Source organism: Labeo rohita, chromosome 3 (assembly GCF_022985175.1).
Source record: "Labeo rohita strain BAU-BD-2019 chromosome 3, IGBB_LRoh.1.0, whole genome shotgun sequence".
NCBI classification, from domain to species: domain Eukaryota; kingdom Metazoa; phylum Chordata; class Actinopteri; order Cypriniformes; family Cyprinidae; genus Labeo; species Labeo rohita.
In genome coordinates, this window is record NC_066871.1 from 3,438,748 (window position 1) to 3,453,060 (window position 14,313).

The following is a 14,313-nucleotide window of genomic DNA, read 5'->3' on the forward strand; positions in this document are numbered from 1 at the left end:
GATTTCAGTAACATAAGTACTCCTATATACATTTCACCATACATTATTAACGTTAGGTCACTGTTATACATCTCTAAACAGTTTTACAACTTTCTGCTAATTTTTATTTACTTTATTACTGCTAGCGACCTAACTGGGACAGCTAAGTTAACTTTAACGTTTAGTTATTCATTTACAATCGAGATCATTCTCTGCGGTAGCGTTACAATACACTGACTAAAGGAAACTACAACTTCGTTAAAAAACAAACATACAACAACAAAAGTTCAATTTTGAAGTGCATTTCACGTTCTTCTTATAAGTATAATGTTATAAGAGTTATTAAAACCCTACTACTCACCTCATACTGATGCAGCAGCAGCTTCTTCTGTCGTCAGTCACCGTCGTCCGTTAAAATTTGAACTGTCGCCGCGGGAACCAGTTAAACTGAACGCTGGGTTATTATTAAAAACAACCCAACGATGTTTAAAAAATACCCCAACGTTTTAGAAAATAACCCAACATAGTGACCCAATATGTGCAACCCATCTATTGGGTTAAAAAAATAACCCATCTATTTTTACTGTGTAAGTATTATGGGTACATTTGCAGAAATAGCCAAAATTGCATTGTATGGGTCAAAATTATCACATTTTCTTTCATGCCAAAAATCATATTTGTGTGTTTTGAATGTATTATATTTTCACATTCTTGTACACTTATTTTGTAAACATTTGCAGTATGACTGTTTTACATTTAAAAATATATTTGTAAAAAAATTATTTGCATATTTAAATAAAATATTTATTTGAAAACAAAGTAGTGTTATAGTGTATTTTTATTAAAAAATAAGTAAATAATTAAATAAAAACTGATATAAATGAATCTAAATAATTAACTCAACTGTTGGGTTACTTTTAACCCGACTGGATTTTAACCCAATTCATTGGGTTAAAATAACCCATAGATGGGAAGGTGCTATACCAACCCATAGTTGGGTTACTAGTTGGGTTATTTTTAACCCAACATTTTTTAGTGAGTAATATGGAGGCCCAAACATGCAGAATAAATAAATAAATAAATGAAGGCACAAACATGCATAAATAAATTAAAAAATAAATAAATAAATATATGTATAGAGAGAGATAGAGAGAAAATAAATTATATATTTAATAAATTATATTTTAAAAATAGAGAACTTAAAATTAATTAATTAATTAAACGGTGGCCTTTACATGCTGAAAAAAATAGACAGACAAATACACGTGGGACTAAATAAATATTTTAAAAATAAACACATAAATAAATACAGCAAACAATTAAATAAATAAATTAATTAATTAATTAATTAAATAAATATAAGAATAAAGTGAACAAAATAAAAATAAATGTACAAAATAAATACAGAAAACAATACATAACGAAAAAATTAAAAAATCTATTTTTAATTTCTACAGGTTTGGTCCTTCATACTGACAATGACATCTTTAGCACAAGGCACATCTCCTTAATTTTAACTTATTTAATCATTCATTCATTTATTAGTCATTTTATAATGTATTTATTATAATTACAAAATGTAATTAAAAAACGTTGTATATATAGCAGAAGCATTTTAATTTATAGTGAATTTATAGGCCTGCTACAGTAAATATAACGTGAAAATGAATCTGTACCTAAATATATCTGGTGTGAAGGAATCTTCCGCTGTTTTGACGTCCAAATGAGAGAATGACGGCGAGTGAACGGGGCGGTGCTGATGAGGACCAGACAGACACAGAACCCGGGGTGAATGACAGATCCAGTTTTAGGATATGAAATCAGTCTTCTGCCGACATACTACTGCCTGCGTCATGTGGATACAGTGTAATCTAGTTTACTAGCTTCTTTATCATTCTCAGCGTAATTACCGGACAAACAGGAAACGATTACGCGATTCGCATCTGTACGTCCAATATAAACATCAGCACAGCGTCATCATACAGTGTTACAGTCGCATCTGTGGTGGACGAAAGCCTTTTTGTTGATGCATTTTGTTTGATTTTTGTTATTTATTTTAAACAGTCTGCATTGCGATCTAAAGGTAGGTGCTGATGCTGAGATTAACATCTGCGCATGCTTATCTGTTAGCAAACACATCTTTACAGATAAAAGCGCAGTGGAACGCGGAGCCATTTCCTTGAGCTTTGACAAGGCTATAGTTTGTTTAAATTCTGAGTTTAAAAGCCTGCATTATTAGCAAACGTGACTGCTGCTGTGAAAGCTCAATCTATAACCAAATAAACACGACTAACGTTACATGCTTCTGTTTTGGCCGATATCGGATAACCCTTGCTCGAACGTCTGCGTTTCCAATTTTTAGGCTACTCCAGCTGTGTAGAAAACATGGACAGCTATGAGGATTTCTGCACACGCATTCTGTCTAAACTGCAGTCGGAAATGATGCATGAGAAGAGCTGCAGTACCGCACCTGCTCGAGGGGTGGCGCACTCGCTCATCTGCTTTTATGGCAGGCCGGTTTTGTCTCCAGTTGTGAGTACAACACATGAAATGTGATGCTAAACAAGGCAACAAGGGAGTCAGATACATAGTGTGTATGCTGTATCCTGTACATTATCGGAAAAAGGCACCCTTTCAAAAAGTACGCTACTAATATGTACCCAAAAATGAAAATTCTGTCATTTATAGAGGGTTTGCACTTGCGTCACGGTTTGGTCAGTTACCCGGATGAGCGACCATATTAATTGCAGTATTAATTGAGATATTAGTACAATATTTAACCTACCTGACTGAAAATGATAAGAACAAACATGAATGTTGTCAAGATTCTTGCCCTGGAAATCCTGGTTTAGTTTTGTCAACCACAAATGCCTTTTGTTCCTAAGATAGTTTTTTGCACGCCTCTGCTTGATTTGTTATAACGTTTGTCAGTCTGTAGTACTCCAAATGTTTTTCCTGGTCTGTCCGATTAGTACAGCCCAAAACATGACAATAATTGACCATTTTCAGCAGCAATAATCAGCAAAATGTGAGTTTTGTTCGGTTCAGTGGCATTGTTTACATTCAGTGCCGCCAATATGGCAATTGATGACGTGTCATGAAAACCCTCTATTACTCACCCTCATGTCTTTCCAGACCCGTAAGACCTTCGTTCATCTTCAAAACACAATTGAGATATTTTTGATGAAATCTGAGAGTTTCTGACCCTGCATAGACAGCAACGCAACTACCACGTTCAGGGCCATGAAAGGTAGTTAGGACATTGTTAAAATAGTCCACGTGACATCAGTGGTTCAACCTTAATTTTATAACCCTACGAAGATCTTACAGGTTTGGAATGACTTGAGGTGAATTAATGACAGAATTTTTATTTTTGGGTGAACTATCCCTTTAAGGTACTAATATTAAACACCATTTAGGGGTAAATAAGGTACAAAGATGTACTGTACCTTTTCGCTTTTGTTCCTCAGGGTACCACCCCGGTGACAGCTTTGTAACTTTTTTCTGAGAGTGTATTTGTATTAATTATGTCTCATAAAGTTAGGTTTCATTTTACAAAGTGTGACTACAAAGCATTTTTTTCAGGTCCTCTATTGTAATTTTTGACCATTTATTTTCTACGTGATGATAAATTTTCAATGCAAAAGAAAGGTTTAGCACAAAAGAAACAGTAAAGAACTTACTACTACTACTACTAATAATAATATTTAAGTTTGATTTTACATTCAAAATCAGCAGAGCATATTTGCTTATTAGCTTTTTTTCATTTATTAATTTTGCATTGTGTGTTTCCAGCTAAATGAGAAGCAAAGAAGGGAGATGGTTGAATACAGGAAAAGAGCTTCACAAATGGAGGCCGAGAGACAGATTCATTATAACAAAAACCTCCTCAATCAGATTCAGACCATTCTTTGGACCAACAAGGTAAGAAAATAATGTTTCTTCAATTTTAGACACTTTCATGTCGCAGTGACTTTTTCATACATTTATTTTATTTTTATTAAAACTAATATGTTTCATTTTTTTCAAGTGTTTCATATCTTTTTATGCATATTTTATATATATATTTTTTTTATAAAAATATACTTAACTTTTTCCCCTTTATGTATATTTTTATATTTTATATTTTTTATATGTTCCCTTTATGCATATTTTATGTTTTTTATTTGAGTTATTATTAAAATTAATATATTCCAAGTGTTTTGCAATTTTTTCTCCTTTATGTATGCTTTTATATTTTTATGATTTTGTTTTTGTTTTAACCCAGATATTAAATTGAACTTACTTACTTTATTAATTAATTAATTAATTTATTTAAGTTTCTTATGCTCACCAAGACTGCATTTATTTGGTCAAAAATACAGTAAAAATTCAAATGCAATTTATTCCTGTGATGTAAAGCTGAATTTTCAGCATCATGACTTCAGTTTTCAGTGTCACATGATCCTTCAAAAATCATTCTAATAATCATTTAAATTGATAAATATGTTCAGTTTGTTCACTCTCAGAAAAAAGGTACAAAAGCCATCACTGGGGCGGTACCCATAAAGAAGCTACTAATTTGTACAGATGTATGTGTAATGTGTAATAATATATTGGTACTAAGGTACCAATATGCACATTTAGAGGTAAATAAGGTACAAATGTGTACCTTTTGAAAGGTACTGCCTACATGACAGCTTTTGTGCCTTTTTTTAAAGTGTGCACAGTAGTGTTTTCACTGTATTTGATCAAATGAATGCAGATTTAAGGTGAGTATAAGGCCTTTTTTCAAAAACATAAAAAATAACTTTTGACTGTATATATATCTTATTCACTATAATAAAATACTACTTAAATACTTGTTGCACTTGCATTATAGGCACCAAAAATATTGGACGTGCCAAAGCCTTCAGAGCAGAGCCTGTCTCCTTCTCCATCTCCAAAAACAGACTACAGGAATGGTTTTACAGTACCTGATCCTACCGGGGCCACAGAGCCGTATATTTTGTCTACTAAGCAACCAGTGACCCCATCAGCTGAGCTGACTGGGGTTATGACAAGAAAATGTGAAGAAGAAAAACAAATGCAAGAGGAAATTGAAACAGAAGGAGTCTGTCTGCAGAACCTGCTAAAGAAATCACGTGAATTTATTGAAAAAGAGCAAGGTAAACAGGGGTCAAAGGTCAACAAAATGGTTGATCCAAGCAGGATACTTTCTGAAAGCCCGTCGGATAAAGAAAACGGGAGTCCTTTGGATGGGACTCCATCTGGTTTACCCTTTTATATTCCTTCACCAAACCAAACCTCTCCCAGTAACCTGATAAGCCCAGAATCTGGTCTAAATGGCAGTTTAAGTGCCAGACCCCATCGGGGACGTCCTCGTCCCATTTCTGCTGGCAGCATCTTCTTTTCTTTCCCTGAAAACCCCAATCAACCGAACATTACAGCTCATGCAAGGCCACAGGAAATAAAAACATTTGCAACACAGGAAAGAAAGCTACTTGGAGTGGAAAATGTGAGTATGGGCCGATACGATGATCTCTCCAGGTTGAACGAGACCGTGGGACGATTAGAAACATCTCCAGTGGATCCTGAGCTCACAAGCCCTCTGTTTCGAAGGAGATGTCACACGCTGGATAGCCATCTGTCCTCACGTCATCAGAGTCCGGTCATAGACAGGAGCCAGGAGAGAATGCCTCGCTTTATGGCCGGGGTCACTGCGAGAACGCCCACTCGACTGTCTCCACCTTCACCCATGAACAAGACTTTCACACGGGACAGTCCCGTAGCAGCATTTATGGGGTCTGGAATCAGCCCAGACTCTCCTTCTCGTGCCAAACTACCTTTTGAGACAGACAGAAACAGTGTTATTAGCACAGCGCTGAAAGAAAGGAGAACAGGTAAGAACAGAATAACTTAGTGAAGATTAAAACGAAAATACCTTTTTTCAGAACATTTTAAAGTTCCGAAAAGAACTTTGAATTCTAGAAATTATCATCATCACAATGTCAGGGACCCCCAAATATGATGATCTCCTTAAAAAGGACTGACTTCCCAAAATACAGAATGCTTTTACGTTTAGAAAATTAAATAGTTGGCATTTATGAGGTCATTGTACTAAAGCAAAAGTGAAAAAATATTTCCATACACACTACCATTCAGAAGTCTGAGGTTAATAAGATTTTTAAATATTTTTGAAAGAAGTCTCTTCTGCTCCCAGAGGCTGCATTTATTTGATTAAAAATACAGTAAAAACATTAATATTGTGAAATGTTATTACTTTTTAAAATACCAATTTTCTAGTTGATTATATATTAAGATTATATATAATCTTCGTTTTCAGTGTCACATGATCCTTCAGAAATCATTCTAATATGCTGTTATGATTTGCTACTTAAAAAAACTTTTCTTATAATTATCTATGCTGAAAAATATTTTTTAGAAACCATGATACATTTTTAAAGGTTTAAATGAATAGACAGTTCAAATGAACACATTTATTTGAAATAAAAATCTTTTCTAACATTATAAATATCTTTACTGTCACATTTAACCAATTGAATGTCTCCTTTCTGAATAAAAGTATTAATATCTTTAAAAAATCTTAAAATGAGCAATAATTCTTTTTTGTAATATATCACAAAATATCACAAAAATTGCTTAGATTTTTACATATCTTTGAAAAAAGTCTCTAACGCTTATTAAGACTGTATTTATTTGATCAAAAATACAAACATAAAACATTAATATTGTGAAATATTACTATTTAAAAATAACAATTTTCTATTTGAATATATTTTAAAGTGTAATTTATTCCTGTGATGCAAAGCTGAATTTTCAGCCTCCTTACTCCAGTCTTCAGTGTCACATGATCTTTCAAAAAACATTTCTTATTATTATGCAACATTATGTTAAAAAAAGTAAATATTTTTTAGAAACCGTAATCAAATAAAAGTATTAATATCTTTAAAAAAAATTAAAATGAGCAATAATTCTTTTTTGTAGAGTGTTTCCGCAATACATATTAGAAAAATTGCTTTAAAAAGACTCTTTTTCCCTGTTTCCCTTTAAAAACCCCTGGTCTAAATAACCCAGAAACCACAACACTAACAAAAATAACTGATAATGTCACATCAAGAACTTAATGAATCATATAAGAAAAAACACAAAACCATATACTGTCGTACCAAAAATTATTCAGAAACCAGATATAATTTTTGATATTTTTTTTACTAGTGGGTGCAGAACAATACCGTTCATTTATGCAAGTGAGGATGGCAAAATAAAGTATACTGTGACATATTATACCCAAAATTCTTCATATAGTGGACTCCTAGTAAAACTGATAAAAATTTGGGGCCATACCTTTCTATCAAATTTATCTGACAAGATGAATTTGTTCTAACACAGTTTAATTCTGAGTTCTTGTCATATTTTATTACCATTTTCTAAACTATAGTGAATAAACTGTGATAATGTGAGAAATGTTGAAGGTGTCTGAATAAATTTTGGTTTGAGTGCAGATACTCAAGATTCTTGATGATTCTTGATAAGAAGAGCTAATCAGTGATACCTCAAAGAACCGCTGATGAATGTTTATTTGAGACTAAAGATCTGAATAAAGTATCCTCTGAATTGTGTATCCTTTTCATAAGATGAGATGCAATGGCAAGTCCACGCTCTAGAAGACATGCAGAGGTCTTTGGAGGACGATTATGCTTTCCGGATGTCGTGTCTGATGGCAGAACAAGAGAGAGAACAACTGCTCTTCAGTCAGGTCAGTACTGGCATGTCCAGATAGGGGTCTTTTAATCTTTTGTGAATTAAAAATGTACATTGTAGTATTTAAACATGTATTACTATGTGTTTACAATCTACTTCTGCTATGCATCACCTAGAATAACACATACACAAATATTAGATGTGAAAAATGAATAAATACATTCACAACTAATATTTCCCTGGATTCCAGTTATACATATTCTGACAATAGTCTGTTTCTCATTCAGGAGTCGGAGGAGCGGGTCTGGAGACTGAGGAGTCAGGGTGGTCTGAGTCCCGTAGCGGGTGAGGATGGGTGTGAAATAAGGGCGGCTGGTGAACGTTACCCAATATTGAGTCCCATGTGCCCTTTAAGCCCAGGAGACAGATCACCAAGACACCCTGTGCCAACCATTGGTATTATTTCAATTATTTTAGCCTGTGATTAATGTCTTTAATTTGCTACCACTGTGTGTTTCAATGGACATTTAGTTGATTTATGGGTAGAAAATTTGTTAAATATGTTGGTATACACTTAGTCAATTTTTAAAATGTTTTTTAAAGATTCTCTTCTGCTTACCAAGCCTGCATTTATTTAATCCAAAGTACAGCAAAAACAGTAAAACTTTGAAATATTTTTACTATTAAAAATAACTATTATTATTCTTATTCTTGAACAGCAAATCAGAATATTAGAATGATTTCTGAAGGATCATGTGATCTGGAGTAATGATGCTAAAAATTCAGCTTGAAAATCACAGGAATAAATTACTTTTTAAAATATTTTCAGATAGAAAACAGATATATTAAATAGTAATATTATTTAAAAATGTTAATGTTTTTGCTGTACTTTGGATCAAAGAAATAGAGGCTTGGTGAGCAGAACATAATTTTTTAAAAAACATATTTTTTGAAAAATCTTACTGTTCAAAAACTTTTGACTAATAGTGTATATTAAAAGTATCTTTTTGAGTGAAGATTCTGTCACCATTTACTCGCCCAAACTCTTAATTTTCTTTCTTCTGTGGAACACAAGTGCGTGAGGGCAGACAATGATGAGCTTCAAAATAACAGGAAAAGACCGTAAAAGCATCATAAAAATGTCACATATGACTCATTATCTGTATTTCAAGTCTTCTGAAGTTATACAAGAGTGTGAGAAACTGAAATTTAATTCATTGCATTTATTTCAAAACGTTATTGTTAGCTAAAATTAAAACTATTAAAAATAATTATTAGAAATAAAAAAACATTATAAATATGAGATTAAAAAACAATAAAAATAAATAAAATAAAGTCATATTTTTAATAAAATAATAAAAAAATCACAATTGTAATAAAGCTGAAATACAATAAATTATTAATATTAGATTAAAAACAAATGTAAAAATGTAAATGAATCTTAGAAATTGAAATAAATGTTTAAGTTAATTAAAACTGAAAGTGACTAAAAGTGATTTAAAAGTGACTAAAATGACTGAAATTAAAACTGAAATAAATTAAAGCTATATAAAATCTATATTAAAAACCCTAACAAAAATGACAAATGTGCATAAACTGTTTATTATGTGCTTTTGCTAAAACACACATTTAAAACTAAAATTTCAAATATAAACTAATTTAAAATATGAATAAATACTATAATATTTTATAAGTATTATTAAAGTAACACTGATTCAACACATTCAATTGAACATACACAAATGCAGTCATGTGGACTTTATTTAGGACTCTTTTAGTTCTTCTTGGAACTTTTTTGGTTCTTTTTTGTCGTTTAAATTCTAAACTTTAGAACAGAATGAGTAAGTGATGATGCAGTTGACCCTTCGCAAAGAGCTTGATTGACAGGTGATCTGAACAGTCATAACGTCCGACAAAGAATTAAGACAGGAGAGCAGATTGAATTCTGTGGACTTTAACTTGAAAGATTGCGCGTAATGTATTGATGTCTTATTGCAGTTGAAATACAATACATTCTGATGTTCATTCAAGTTTTTTTCATGCTTTAAGAAAAGAAGAAAAGGCGAACAGTCATGTGTCAAATGATCTTAGGAAATACAGTGATCTGTCTTGACACATTAAAGAGCCACAAAACGGTATTTATTGTTTGAAATTTAAAAACAAAATGACAACATTTTAAAGCTGAGACCTTGTTTCATACAAGTGTCCTGTTCTGTCTTGTCTGTCGGCGTGTTGTCAGTTTCCTCTTTGCTCCGCAATGTATTTTTCACTGCGTGAGAACATGATTTGTAGTGTGAGAGCAGCATTTTTTGTCAGACATAGCAACAGTAACTAAGGAGGCCGGGTTTTTGCGAAGGTTCAATTGTAATTTTTGGTTAAACTCTTATTATGGCACATGTACTATTGTTTAACTGCATATCTGTCTGTATTTTTACTTTTTAGGTTTCCCTTCAAACAGTTTAGATGTGGGATCAACTTCGATACAGACGCCCATTTATATGAGAGGCCTAAATCACAGCACTGGAAAGAGAAACAGGCCGAGCCAGGTGAATTTTAATGTGCTTTTATAACTGTAAATTAGTCTCTGTAGAGTAAAATAAGCTTTAATTAAAAAGTGTATCTAAAAGTCCAATTTTATTAGACTCTGACGGTTCATAAACTGGTCCTGGTGTCATGCAGGTTGTAACAGCGGAGCAGCAGAGGGCGCTGTGTCACCTCACTGCAATCGTGAAGGGCTTCCTAATCAGGCGACTGCTGAAAACAGAGAAAGTCAAACACCTGCGTCAAACCATACAAGTGAGAACGCAATATAAAGTTCACATACATGCTAAGTAAAGTCTAACATGTTTGATCTTGCTTATACATGTGTTTTTCCTCAGGACACACAAGAGTTTATTCGTTCATTCAGGACTGACGCTCCTCAGAGAAACGACCCCTTGTCAGAGCAAGATCTGTCTTTGCAAGAGCGTGTCAGAGCTCAGGTCCCTAATGGTTTGGTACTTAAAGAACAGTGTGTACAGCATCAGAACTGATACTGAAACCTTATATTTTGTTTCTTTTTCAGTTACGTGCGGCCTTATTTGACATACATGATATCTTCTTCACAATGACACTAGAGGAGCGCCTGTCACTGCTTCAACAAGACAGAGAGCTGCGCACAGAGAGAAAACTCAGAGAGATGGTAACTGTCAGGATCTGTGGGTTTTTGTTTCATGTTCATTGGTTGACTTTCTTTCATTTTGGTTAGCTTTGATCCTCGGCCATTGTTGAAGTGTTTGTTTCCTGCCGATTTTGGAAAAGTACAAAGTCATTTCCATATGAATGTACAGCTGTGCAAGTCAGTGTTTCTTTCCAACGCAAGTACAATTTTATTTGGCATGCAGGAAAAAGCAAAAAGCCCCAAGGACAAGGTGATTTTATCCGCTGCTACCCAGAAATCTCTTGATAGAAAGAAAAGGTAAGTGAACATAATTAAAAATATATTTATTCGAGTTTCATTAGCACAATATTGTTATGCTTTATGCATTTGTTTGTATTATAAAGGCTTTTTTGATACATATCTAGGGTACGAAATTAATAATACACCTAGCACCAAATAAACATAAAAATTGGCAAGTTATTGGCCAGTTGGATGTTATCTTTTTTCCAAAAAAAATTAATGGTTTTTTTTTTGTAAATGTATTTTTTAACAGTAAAATTGTATAAGTACTGTCAAATTGATTGATTGTGTTTAATTACATCCAAAATAAATTATGTAAGTACTGTGAAATTGATTAATCATGATTAATTGCATCCCAAATAAATCATGTAAGTGCTGTCAAATCGATTAATCACGATTAATTGTGTCCGATATAAATTAAGTGCTGTCAAATCAATGAATCAAGATTAAGCGCATCCCAAATGAATTATGTAAGTGCTGTCAAATCGATTAATTGCAAACAGTCGCATCCGGAATAAATTATGTAAGTGCTGTCAAATTAATTAATTGCAAACAGTTGCATCCGGAATAAATTATGTAAGTGCTGTCAAATCGATTAATTGCAAACAGTCGCATCCGGAATAAATTATGTAAGTACTGTCAAATCAATTAATCACAATTAATCGCATCCTAAACAAATTATGTAAGTCCTGTCAAATCGATTAATTGCAAACAGTCGCATCCGGAATAAATTATGTAAGTGCTGTCAAAGCGATTAATTGCGATTAATCACATCCAAAATAAATTATGTGAGTGGTGTCAAAGCGATTAATCACATCCCAAATAAATTATGTAAGTGCTGTCAAATCAGTTAATCACAATTAATTGCATCCTAAATGAATTATGTAAGTGCTGTCAGATTGATTAATTGCAAAAAAAAAATCGCATCCGGAATAAATTATGTAAGTTCAAATCGATTAATTGCAAACAATTGCAAACAAGTGCTGTCATATTGACTAATCGCATCCGGATAAATTATGTAAGTGCTGTCAAATTAATTTTTGTAAATGCTGTTAAAGCGATTAACTGCAATTAATCACATCTTAAATTATGATGTGAGTGCTGTCAAATTGATAAATCGCATCCAGAATACATTATTTAAGTGTTGTCAATTAATTAATCATAATTAATTGCATCCCAAATAAATTACATAAATGCTGTCAGTGATTCATTGCAATTAATCGCATCCTAAATAAATTATGTAAGTGCTGTCAAATCTATTAATCGCATCCCAAATGAATTATGTAAGTGCTGTCAAAGTCATTAATCGTGATTAATCACATCTAAAATAAATGTTTGTGTATACATAATATATGTGTGCACTGTGTACATTTACATATACACAAGTTCACATGCATGTATATATTTAAGAAATACATGTAATGTATTAATATATAATATAAATCTAATTTTATACATGTACACATATTTTATAAACAAACTTATAATTCCGATTAATCGATTTTACAGCACTATTTTTTTAATGACATTATTATTTGTAGTATTATTATATTATTATTTACATCAGTTTTTCTATCTATCTATATAAACTGAAGAAAAATGCTTGTTTTTGTATCTCATCAGAGTTGGTGAATCTCCAGGTCAGACCAGAAGAGCTCAGAAAACCAAGAGTCCTCCTACAAAAAGGTGAATGCAAAAACACTCCAAGACACGCTAGAAATCACTTCACAGAAGCAAAACAGACCCTTTACACATTCAGTACTCCCTCTGCACCATATAGTTTATAGTTGCATACAGTTTTCCAACAGCATTTGTGTGTCTGTGTTGTGTTGAAGGATCCTGCAGCCCAGTCAGGGCCAGAACGCTCCCGTTTCAGGCCAGCAGCTCCTGCGCCGTGGGTCAGTTCTTCACATTTTCCTGCCTTTGATCACGCAATCTCCTGCTCCTGCCATTTCCATTTTCTTTTACGGTGCTGTTGATGGAATTTGAAATTCAATTCAGTCTGTGGTGGACGCTTACAATACTGGAAATGCCACAGAGCCTGCCAGAAGAGTCACCTGACATTTAAAATTGGCTGCGTTTATTTGTAAATGCATTTGGCAGGTTCTCGTGTAGTCATTTAGTCAACTGAAGTGTGATCAAAATATCACTGTATTATATTGCAAATAATCACACTGTTGAAAAGAAACCTGGTATGGAATGCATTATGCATCTGCAAAACCTCAAACACGTTTTGAACTACACTGAGTTTACATTAAATGACTTGATTTGAATTTTCAAATATGATAAATAGCCTATAAATGCAATGTCTTAATAGAAAACATACGAATCTACCCGTTTTATGTCTTTCAGGAGTTACAAGAAGACTCCAGAAGAGAGACTTCTGCATTCTGAGAGGCTGAAGAAACAGCATTCACTCGGTTGAACTCATATACAGTTATCAACTGAATATGAAAAATAATATTGCGCTAATCATACTTCTAAAAATACTCCCCTGCTAGCCATCTCATTGAATTATGACTATGAAATGTCACTGATATCTAGTTCCTCCCATTATTCTATTACATACTGCATATGTGAATATAGAATTAGTCCAGATATTAAGAATTACAGTATTATAGCTAAACATAATTCACATAAATGACCCTTCTAGAAAATATTATAAATTATGTAAAAGTGGGATTACTTGTTTTCCAAATAATAGAAGCTTGTACTAAGTTTATGCTGTTTAATGCTATAAATTCATATTAGGGTTCGACCGGTATGTTTTTAGAGCCGATACCGATAACCGATATTTTGAACTGATATATATATTTCTGAGCTAAAAATGAAAATTAATGTCAAAATTAAGAACAACAAGGGCTCTGACAAAAAAAAAAACTTGCTTTAAATGCTTTTACATTCTTTTATCGGCAAATTGGTTTCTAAAGCAACCAATACCGATAACCATAAAAATGCTTAATATCGGCGCCGATAATCAGTCGTTTGACATCAAAATGTCAGTAATATTGACAGAATATCAACTGAATTTGTGCTTTTAATCATAATGCTTAACTTTACTACTTGTAACTATAATGATATCAGTTGTTTATGAATGTATTTGCTCTTGCCTTGTATATTTAAGCACTTGACACATTTGCGCTAAAAATGTGAAATAAATCAATGAATGTTTAATAAACAAGTTTATTTAA

At 32.8% G+C, this 14,313-nt stretch overlaps 1 protein-coding gene across 1 annotated transcript; it reads left to right on the forward strand.

Annotated features, from left to right (window-relative positions):
• Window positions 1-1,735: 1,735 nt before the first annotated feature.
• Window positions 1,736-14,280, forward strand: LOC127163336 (centriolar coiled-coil protein of 110 kDa). Its single transcript, XM_051106521.1, has 14 exons — window positions 1,736-2,062; window positions 2,342-2,511; window positions 3,775-3,903; window positions 4,841-5,861; window positions 7,617-7,738; window positions 7,971-8,139; window positions 10,126-10,229; window positions 10,363-10,479; window positions 10,563-10,664; window positions 10,748-10,864; window positions 11,067-11,140; window positions 12,746-12,808; window positions 12,958-13,020; window positions 13,475-14,280. Exons 2-14 carry the CDS (start codon window positions 2,365-2,367, stop codon window positions 13,545-13,547), a joined length of 2,301 nt encoding a protein of 766 aa, XP_050962478.1. The 5' UTR covers window positions 1,736-2,062; window positions 2,342-2,364; the 3' UTR covers window positions 13,548-14,280.
• The last annotated feature ends 33 nt before the right edge of the window (window positions 14,281-14,313 follow it).

What these genes read in the sequence shown, in the direction of transcription:
- LOC127163336 (XM_051106521.1), top strand. Translation starts at nt 2,365, where the DNA reads ATGGACAGCTATGAGGATTTCTGCACACGCATTCTGTCTAAACTGCAG. An exon ending in ACCTGCGTCAAACCATACAA is followed by an intron (nt 10,480 to 10,562) that starts GTGAGAACGCAA and finishes GTTTTTCCTCAG; the next exon opens with GACACACAAGAGTTTATTCG. An exon ending in AGAGAAAACTCAGAGAGATG is followed by an intron (nt 10,865 to 11,066) that starts GTAACTGTCAGG and finishes TTTGGCATGCAG; the next exon opens with GAAAAAGCAAAAAGCCCCAA.